Below are 10,975 nucleotides of genomic sequence, written 5' to 3' on the forward strand. Positions count from 1 at the left end.
TTATCACTGCAAAGCTTTAGCAGGTGTTTAAAATAAGAAAGTTTAATTGATACATTTTTTTAGTTTATAACCACAATAGTAGACATGATCTTCTCTGTGACAGAATAAAACATTCTACTTGCTCCTCAGCTTGAAGTTTTACAATAAACCTTTATTATACTATGTGATATCAGCTCTACTAAAGACCATGAACTGAACTTTATTCTCTAATAAAGACAATGAACTAAGTTTTATTTTATTCTCAATAACACTACATTTTCTTAGATTCATTCTGATTCATACTTCCATGGATCTTTCTCCGTTATCCGGACATAAAAGCCATCAGGAAATCGTAGCCCAAGATTTCGAACAATATTGCCTCCTTTGATGGGTCGCCACCTAGGTTTGAAGATGTTGAATTAATGTTTTATTTTAAATTCACGTGAAGAAATATACACAATCATTCATGGCGTTGGCAATTGGTAATCTTACTTGTACTTTGTCACCAAGTTATGAAGAAAAACAGCCATCTGAACCTTCGCAAAGTCTGCCCCAACACAAAATCTCATGCCTCCGCCAAAAGCCATGAAATGTTTGCTGGCGCCACTCATTTCCATTCCCTTATAGGTTTTTTTTTGTCACAATTGTAGAGGATACAATAATACCAAATGTCATTGGAAAATTTTGCATAATTATATGAATCATAGAAAAATAAATATAATAAAATAAATAATGTATGAATGAATTTATTCATTTCTACCAGTTTTTGTTTTTCAAAATCTTTTCTTTAACTCGTGTATGATGTAATTTTAATTTAAAAAAGGGTTAATTCTTTTAATTATAGAAGTTTTTGTGGGAAAGTTTTGTCAAAGATAGAACCTTATTGAATTAATAGGTAGCTAATAGGGTACATGAAAATAAAACAAATGAAGAAGGTTTAAAAAGGAAATATTAGTTAGACTTACCTCCCATCTCCATGGATTGAAGGAAAGGGGATCTTCGTATAAGGTTGGGTTCAAGTGTACAGCTGGAGGACAAATCATTATTGCCCACCCTTCTGGTATGGTGTATCCTATGCATTGTTTATCAGCAGTGTTAGTTTGACTATAGTTTTAAACTACATGCCCCCAAAAGTTATATATAAAGGTGTTTATTATTTTAAATTTTTTTAATATCTATTATTTCATTTATAGTTAACATTTTTATGATTTATAAAAATTATGTACAAAGTACACTTATTTATAAAGAAAAGGTTGAATAATTATACTACCATTAATATATATTTCTTTGTAAACAAGATATTTAATGCCATTACAAGAAAATCATGTATTACCGACGATAAGTTTTGTTAGTAAGAGAAAATATCCGTCAGTAGTTGTTAATTTTTAACAGATTTTTGATGGTAAAAATTTCGTCGATAACAAACTTGTCAGCAAACATTATCGACGAATATATCCGTTTGTAATTATTTCTAATTAATGACTACAAGAAAACTCCTAAATAATGACTAATTTTAGTGACCAAAATTATGTTTAGAGATCAATCTAAATATCAACTTTCTAATATGAAACAAATTTAGAAACCAATTTATTTGGTAGTCAAAACTTTTATAGTTAATGTTTGTGATCAATTTAGATATCAATTCACATAGAAACTATTTTAATGTTACCAATTTCAAAGTCAATCAAATTTTTTTATTCATAATAAAAATTATTTTGATTACAAATAAATTTTAATTTATAAATTAATATTTAAATTGTTTATTATAGTAACTAATTATTTTTAGTCACTAAATCTAAAAATTTTATTGTAGAATGTGATCCCTTCATGTTTGTTTGATTTTTTTTTAATAAATTTTTCATGTAATGGTAACAATGTATGAGTCTATTTTGAAAAATACTTTTATTTTTTTTTATTATATATCGTCCTATTTTTCCTCTAAAGAAAATAAAAAAGATATTACAAAAATATAAATTGTTTTACTTTTATATTCCTCATATAAAAGAATATTTTTAATGGTAATTGATTTTTACACGGTTCATTACATAAGACTGAAATTAAAATCTGTGTTTACAAGAAATATATATGTGACAGAGTAAAAGTTACAAAATTTATAAAATAAAAATCTAAAATAGTAAATATAAAACAATTTCTTAGATTGCTCTCATTCAGTAAGGCTTCAGATTTTTGGATGTATTTGATATATAATGAGGAAATGACATACCTCCATATTTAACTTCCTGGATTGTCTTCCGAAATATTCCTGGAACTATGTTTGCGAGCCTTATCGTTTCATTTATGACCTGTAGATATTCATCAATTAAACATTAGATATATGCATTATATATGCACACACAGAATTAAACGAAAACCTCGTTAGAAAAAATGAAAATGTCTTATTGATGATTCAACCACCTGAAGTGTGAATTTCATTGATTTGTACTCTTGCCATGTAAGTCCAGAGTTTGGATCTTCACGACCTTTCAGGATGGCTTCATGTTCTTCCTACAAAAGTATATTAAATCATTACAAAATTTTTAAACTTTATTATAAAATCTAATTAAGGTTAAGAAATTCTTTGAACTTGTCAATAACTTATAAGAACAAAACATATATATTTGACATACTTCTAATCGCTTGAGGACTGAGGGATGGTCAGAGAGTGCTTTAATGGCATAAGTGAGAGCCAAAGAAGTGGTTTCAAAGCTTGCAAAGAGCAGTGAAAACATGAGGTCCAAAGCGATCTCTTCATTCAGTAGTGTTCCCTCTTTTGAAAGTTCTTCCACAACAAAATCAAAAAAGTCGCTTTCTTCTTTCCTAGGCTCTTCTCTTCTTTCATGCAGCATCTTCTTCAGTTTCTTCATCGCCCTTTTCCTACCCTGCCAAAAATGACGCCTTCACTTCTCTTTAATGCTCTTAGGCAAATTTGGCTATCAATATTTTTTAGTATCAAATTCCGGTTGAATTACTTTTTTATCTATTATTTCTTTTTAAAATCTCAAATTGATCATCTAATTTTTTTTAGTCTCAATTTAGTCTTGAATTTTTGAAAATTGATGTAATTTAGTTCTTTTGTTAAATTTGTTGAAGCAAAATAATGATTTTTCATCAAAATTGATATTAATACTTTGTAAATTACACCAACAAAAACAAACCATCTTTAATTTTGATGATGAAAAAACCTTCATTTGATTTATGAAATTTAAGGAAAAAAGAATCAAATTGTAACAACTTGATATGTTTGAATGATAATATGAACCAAAAAATAATTCCAAAATTTTTATATAAAGTTTTAAAAACATTATAATAAAAAATAATAAAATTATATTTTTTGTTTTTATTATAACTATAAAATTAAATAGAAATATTTTTATAATTTACTATAATTAATTTTTATTTATAATGATTAAGTTTAAAAGAATAGTCAAATCCAAAAAATGATTATTGAACAAATGATCACTTAAAAGATAATATGAATAAAATAATTATTTTTATTTTAAAAAGTTTTTAAAAGGCAAAATTGAAAAGTAAAATGTGTAAAAAAAAAATTTCCTTAATATATATGTATAAAAATATTTTAATATATCAAATTATATAAAATATATATATATATATATATATATTAAAAATATTAAATTCTTAAAAAATATATTTAAAATTACATATTAAATTATTTAATTCAAAAAAAATTGGAGAATCATGACTCTCCTTTCTCATATCAAAGATCCGCCGATGCAAACCACCAAAATAAACTAACCTACAAATTAAGTATATAAGCACCGCAAAAATTCTTTGTATCTACTTACAAAATTTTACTAAAAACTAAAAATTTTCGTGAGTAGATTTTATCGATTAATTTTAAAATTTTATTAGTCACAAATACTTTCCTTAATAACAAATATACTGGTATATAGACAAACTTCATTGATAATTGATAATTTTTATTATTGACATATATTTTCTGCCAAAAGATATACTAGTAAAATTTAGGTTAAAATATCTTTGTATTTAAATAGGTTCTCATTTTCGTCAATTTTGTTCTATTTAGTCACTTTTTGCTAACACCGTTTAAAGCATTAATGGTCATGAACAGTGACTGTCACGTGTCACTTCGTGTTTTTTTTTTTACTTTTTAATTTTTTCTTAAATGTTTACATGTCAACACAACATAGTATCACGTGTCAGAATCAATATTTTATATCCAATTTAGTTCTTATATTTTGTATTGTTGTTCAATTTAATCCATTTTTTTACATGAACCAATTTTGTCCCTTTCTAAATTGAGACCAAATTTAATTTTTATATTAAAATTCATATTTTTTATTAAATATATAAAATTCATATCATTATAAATTTTATATAAAAATTTAATTTGATCCCAATTTGAAAAGGGACAAAATTGTTCGATTTTAAAGAAAATTGGGATTAAATTGAACAAAAGTAACAAATATATGAACTAAATTGAATATAAAACGTTGACTCCTAAAAAGTAACACATGCTGGGTTGACACACGGAAATTTAAACAAAAAAAAATAAAAATTTAAAAGTATATAAAAAATTTTAAAAACCGTGAAGTGACACGTAGTCACTGTTCATTACTGTCAATGATTTAAATGGTTTTAACAAAAAATGATCAAATTGAACAAAATTGACGAAAATTATTTGAGAAAAAAAAACAAAATTAAAACTGATTTAACAAAACTATTAAAAAAAAAGATTTACCTGTCCATATTCTTTAGTTTGTGTTTTGAACATTTAATGATAATATCTTTGTGGTTAATTATTTGTTTTTTTTGAAAGTCTACAATTAAAATGGACGTGAAATCTTTCTCCAACTGATAAAATGTTGTTAAATACATTCGAGGGTGAGAATGAGGAGTAAGAACTACAACTGGAAATCGAAGACGTGGAGTTGGAGAGGAGGAGACGGTGTTGGAAGAGTCTGTGATTTCAACTTCTCCATTATTAACAAAATACTAATTTCTCCATTAACAAAATACTAATGACTAATAATTTGTCAATAAAATTTGTTCCAAGAGTTGAATGTTCAACTCCTGTACTAACAAATACTAATAACTTACCATTGTCAATAAAAACATTTACCTGCAAACATTTGTAATAAGCTGTTCCGGGAATGTAGAGAGGGAGTGAGATAAGTCCTTCCATAAATGAAACAAAGTTGGCCATTAGACTCTCCAAAGTCTCTTTTGAATCACAGCTGAGAAGTTTTTTGGCAGTCAAATCAAATATCATCTGTAAATGAAGGACGGATCAGGAAACCAAAGGAAAGAGCTTTTAAATGAAAACAATAAAAAAAGTTAATAATGAGTGCTGTCATTTGACCCTTTTTGTTGCATCCATCAACTCAACAGCATCCTGACATGACCACTGCTGCAATGTTGTGCACGCTTTCTGGTCAACCTCTGAGAGCATCCTTTTGAGGCCTTCAGGACCAAACATTTTGAACACCATGTTCTTAACGTACTTGAACACAACACCATGCAGGGAACCTAAATTTTGTTTCCCAAGAATCTCGTTTAGTGTGTCTGGGTACCAGCTCTTGAACATTTCTCCTTCTTGTTGGAATATTAAGTGATTAAACTTTGGGTCAGTGGACACCACAGTTGGTCGTCCAGCAAAGCCGGTCTTGAAGATTGGTCCATACCTTAAAAGAAACGAAACCAACGAGCGTAATCTTTGTTCTATTAGTGTTTTATTGCAGATCCCATATGAAAATTTATGTCATTTAAATTTATCACAGTTGATGTACTTGTAATGGAATCACAGTGAAAGAGATATTTCATGGTTACTTATTGAGAAAATATTATACTCTAATATTAATATTATGGATAGTCTGAAAGGGATATTTCATGGTTACTTATTGATAATTGTACCATGCGTAATGGTAAAACTATTATATTTTAGTTTCAGAGCACACATAAAATAATGTCAAGATGCAATTGGCATGAGCAGTTATGGTTTTAAGTTACAATTTCTCATGAGAAAGGAAAAGCTTGCATATATATACCTGTTCATTCTCTGCTTTATGAATGGATTAATATCAGAAGAAGTGTACGGGGTGAAGAACTGAAGGGATTCACCAAGAAGGGGAAAACCCAATGAACCAGGTGGGAGTTTTCCATTGCAACTGGGGTTTCTCCATCTATAAACCCAATGTGTAATGCTTATAACAATCAATGTTGCAAGACATAGAACCCACATTTTTCCCCCTTTGTAAACGGACCAATCAAGTCTTTAGAAAGTTAAGAGAATATAATAGACTAAAGAGTTTGAATTAAGAAAGAACTAAAGAAGAAATTGCTGAGACTCATGGCTACTTAAGAGTAACGAACAGTTCCAGAATAAAGTAAAATGTTGGCATTATGTTGTCGCAGAAGTTGCTTTATATAGGCCAGCCACTTCTTCAATTCGATGCTGTTCATCTATCACCACTAACGACAATCATTTTCAATTTTAATAAAAGGACTGTTGTACGAGAAGAAAATTAGGTAGAACTAACCGTTGAAAAATTGACATCTTCATCAATGCCCATTAAAGACCATAAATGTTCTTTTCAATTGAATAAAACATGGTGTAATGCGAATGACTGTATGACGCCGTGCAATTATTTTATATTTCTTGCAAATAGAGAATATAAAAAATTATAATTATTCTATCTTCAATTAGTATTGTACCTCTTCATGACAAGTACGTCGAGGTTTTGCCGAGGTGATTTCCTAGGGACTGATGTTGTTAGGGGTTGTTAAGAGTAGTGATGAGCAAATATGCAGATTAATGTCGCCATAAAGTCAACACCAGAGTAATGATGAGTAGAGATGTAGAGTAATGTCGCCATAAAATCGACACCAGAATAATGATGAACAGAGATATAGAGTGATGTCACCATAAAGTCGATACTAGAGTAATGATAAGTAAAGATATAGATGAATGTCTCCATAGGACTGATGCCATTGAGGTAGTTTGTTGATGGTTCAAACATTTGTGAAAATATCATTCCAAAAACGACCTCTTTGTAGGAGGTTAAAATTGAGAGGAGGATATTGGAGAATATAAAAGAGAATCTTGGAGTAAATCTCATTTATATTGGATGAATATAAACCAAATTAGGAGATATTATTGTTGTTATTTACTAATTATCTTTTGACTACATTATTTGAAAATATTTGATTATGTGTATCTATAAATATTGTACCTGACTTACCTATATATAAGAATGTTACTCCCACGATTAAGGGACAAAATTATTTTAGCCTAAGTGAATCATTAGCTAGGGTGAAAATACTTCTTTCTTTTTTGTCTTCGGTCTAAGGTTATTCTACACCTTTCTTGATCGGAACAAGTATATATTTATAGATACAAAAGACAACTCAGATGACACATAACCCAAAGGTTACAACTGTTAATGTAAATAATTTAAATAACATCAATAGTAATTAATCATGAGTAATTGTTAGCAAGTCAATGAGCATCCATTGATTTCATCAGACTCCCCTTGGATGTGCATTGATCAGATAATGTATCTCGTTAAAACCTTATAAAGAAAAATCCTAAATCCTTTGGAATTAGAACCTAGTGAAGGAAAAAAAGTACATCATTCTTTATTCTTCAATATAATATTATTCATCACGTCTTTTATTTCTCCTCCTCATGTAAACTTACATCATTAAGATGACGAAGTCCAATCTTGTGAACCAATATGGGAAACATGTGCCTTGTTCATGAAAAACCCTATTTTTCGTGTTTTTCTGCAAAATGGGACATTAGGCACTAGGGCACTATCGCTAGATGGTAAGTCTTGGGATGTTAGGCACTAGGCACCAAATTCAGGGTGTTGGGCACCACTAGATTTTTCTGGCTTGCATAGTTTATGAAAAAGTTTAGTTTTCTAATTCATTAATTATTGGATTTAATTGAAACTCTAACAGTTGTTTGGTAACATGTTCTTCAGTTTAACTGGTGTGATATGCATTTGGAGGTTTATAGTTGGAGATATATGTCACGCGAGATGGTTCTTTTATCTAGAGGGCTTTTTCGAGTCAGGCAAAAAGGGTTTCGTTCTGGCATAAATCTTTGGTATGAGCTTAGCAAGAGCTCTCCTACCCAAGGCTTTATTGAGTGGGTGGAGTTGCTGCTTTTAAGTCTATGAAAAGCAGTGGAAGGAACTTTTGTAAAGAGGCGCCATTGCATAGGAATGATAGAGTGAATGGTTGAGAAAATGTCATACCGTTGATATTACTTGATGGTAATATGTTGATGATTACATGTTATAGTTTGGCAACATGTGATGGTTTGTTATCTTGGTTGAAGTAATGAATATATTTTGTGATAATGCTAGGTGAGTTGTAGGTTGATAGAAGTATTGTTATGTGATGTGTTACATGGTTAGCTCACCCATGCATGTTTGTGTTTGTGGTTTGCACCTGTGATTATCGTATAACATGTGTTATACGAGAGTAGATATTGATGTAGATGCTAGTGGAGATGCATAGTTGTGAGGAGCTCGTGGAGAAGACTAGAGTGTTTTACTTAAAAGTGATTTGGACTTGTCTTTAGACTATAATGTAATAGTTGACTACCTTGAAAGTTATTTTCTTTTATAAGGGTTTGTAATAATTTTATTTAATGACTTATGATGGAAATGGTTTTGTGCAGACTTTAACGGTGCTTTAGTTTTGCTGAATAAAATTTTATTGAAATGAATATTTTGGTAAAAGGTTTTGAGGCAAAATACTTGTGAAAATTCCTATCTAAATAGGATGCTATATGAGTTTCTTTTGGAAGTCTTGGAAATTTTTAAAATTATATGTGGCATCTCGAAAGTGGTTTTATATATAATGTATAATATTGTTATCCATCTATAATTTAACACTTGCTAAGTTAGATTGTCTTAAAATTAAGAACATAATATGTGAAAATCTATTTCTCAACACCCCCATCATGAATGAGATGATCAATGCTTCCATCTAGTTTAACAAAGAAAATAACAATATCAAGATGAGCGACCTCCATATGGTCATAATCAAAATCCCCATCTTCATAAACAAAATGTGTTTTTATGTTCTTCTCCTTATTCTTTAAGATGCTTTAGTGTACGACAAGTACAACTTAAATGACATTTACCACTGCAATGATAACTTATATTTTCATCTTATTTTCCTTATTTTCACATTTTTCTTTTCCCTTTTTCACATTATTGTTCTACTTCTGGTGATAAAATGTCTTTTTGAAATTTCCTTTATGACCATGTCCACAATCATGATGACTAGCACGACCACAACTACGACCAAGGTCACAACTACGACCATGAAAAAATGAATTAGAGATATTGTTGTGTTCACTTATGGGAATGAAATAGAACCAATTGGGTGATGTCGTGATAGTTCATCAAAAGCTTTTGTGAAATCCCTTTTTGACGATATTGTTGTAGGAGCAATTAGTTGCTCAAATGCTTTATTTCTTTCTTTAATGGCATCACTAAGACGTATTGCATCTAAATTGCATCTTTATTTCTCTCGTAGTTTTAACATATGCTTTGTTATTATTTAATTTATCTTTTATTTTTAAATTATTTACATAAGTATCAATCAAAATTTAAGACGAAAGTTAAATTTCACTTGAAAAACTTATCTTGTGATAAATTTCATCTGGAATCAAACCACCAACTGTAGTAGCTCTGTTGTAGATAACTTTTACGATGTATTCACACACCATAAAAACAAACTCATAGAAAAGTAAATAAAACCTAGCTTAGTTGATTAGAACCTCATGTTGGCTCAGTTGATTAGAACCTTATGCTAGTTTAGTTGATTAGTACCTCTTGCTGATAACATGTTATAAAATAAAGCTAATAATAGAGAGAATAAGAAAAGGAAGAAGAGAGAATGAAGATCAATATTTCTGGGTATAATTACCAAGAGGAAAAGTTCTTATTTATAGATACAAAAGGCAACCCAAAGGATATAACCAAATGGTTACAATAGTTATTGCAAAAATTTAAATAACATCAGTAGTAATCAATCATTAGTAATTGTTAGCAAGTCAATGGACATCCATTAATTTCATAACAAAAATACATTATTTATACACAAGTAAATCAAGAGGAAAAATGTCCTCATAAATAATAGAAGTAAAAGATATGTGTTTCTCAATTTCTATATCCTTATTAAATTAAAAAGAAATAAAAATATTCTTAATAGAAAATATATTTGTTTATTATTGAAGCATTGAATTTGCTTCAACTCTTGACATTGTTCTCCTAGTTGTCTTTCTTCCTTAAGAGAATGTTACACCCTATATAAAAAGAAAAATGTGATGCAGGACCAACTTTACCTATTCTACATTGGGCACCAAAATGTTGTTAAAGTAGACGAGTCTCGTTAACTAATAAGGTTTTAATGATAACAAAATAATCACTCTACTAGACAAGTAAGTCTCTTGCTAGAAATGAATCTGTATTAGACAACTAAGAAAGAGGTCCACTTACTAATGGTGTGATGATGGATCCGACCCAAGCCCATTCTAAGGCCCAATTCCAAATCAAGGCCTAAGCCCATTAAGAGGCCCACTTACTAGAGGGCCTAGACCAACAAGAGCCCAATAAGTGCATGGGCTTCACATACTATTCTCTTGGGCTAAAGAAGATATCAAAATATTTTGGGCTTCATGTAAATTAATAGCATAATGTTTCAATTGGGCCAAATGTTAGGAGTTGCTTTCCAAAATAAATGGCCAAAGTACATTGTTTCTAGGTTCCAAATTGGGCCAATCTAAGCCCACTTTGTAAGCTTAGCTGGGAGCTACTTGGAGTACACCTTTCTGACATTTTTCACATAGTGGAAAGGCATAAGAAGAATTATTTGCCATATGTCACACGATCCATGATCCACGGATCAAGGAGGCATGCATCTTGCCTAGTCCATGCATCTTCATTCCATTTCTACACACATTTGCATTGCATTTGAGGAAGATCTCTCT

General features: G+C 29.7%; 1 protein-coding gene across 1 annotated transcript; it reads right to left on the minus strand.

Moving 5' to 3' along the window:
* Positions 1–6,342, minus strand: LOC114182072 (cytochrome P450 87A3-like). Its single transcript, XM_028068823.2, has 9 exons — positions 6,009–6,342; positions 5,324–5,645; positions 5,084–5,233; positions 2,607–2,858; positions 2,395–2,484; positions 2,204–2,282; positions 945–1,051; positions 472–599; positions 1–378 (listed from the first exon to the last, which is right to left on the minus strand). The coding sequence occupies exons 1-9, from the start codon at positions 6,200–6,202 to the stop codon at positions 267–269; spliced, it is 1,434 nt and encodes a 477-aa protein (XP_027924624.1). The 5' UTR covers positions 6,203–6,342; the 3' UTR covers positions 1–266.
* Positions 6,343–10,975: the final 4,633 nt, after the last annotated feature.

Source organism: Vigna unguiculata, chromosome 1 (genome assembly GCF_037176805.1).
Source record: "Vigna unguiculata cultivar grain cowpea cultivar isolate G323 ecotype 2 chromosome 1, ASM3717680v1, whole genome shotgun sequence".
NCBI classification, from domain to species: domain Eukaryota; kingdom Viridiplantae; phylum Streptophyta; class Magnoliopsida; order Fabales; family Fabaceae; genus Vigna; species Vigna unguiculata.

Excerpts from the sequence above, each read along its gene's own strand:
- LOC114182072 (XM_028068823.2), bottom strand. The coding sequence starts at position 6,202 with ATGTGGGTTCTATGTCTTGCAACATTGATTGTTATAAGCATTACACAT. Across the intron at positions 1,052-2,203 it reads CCAGGAAGTTAAATATGGAG|GATACACCATACCAGAAGGG; the intron begins GTATGTCATTTC and ends AACAATGCATAG. Across the intron at positions 379-471 it reads AACTTGGTGACAAAGTACAA|GTGGCGACCCATCAAAGGAG; the intron begins GTAAGATTACCA and ends CTTCAAACCTAG.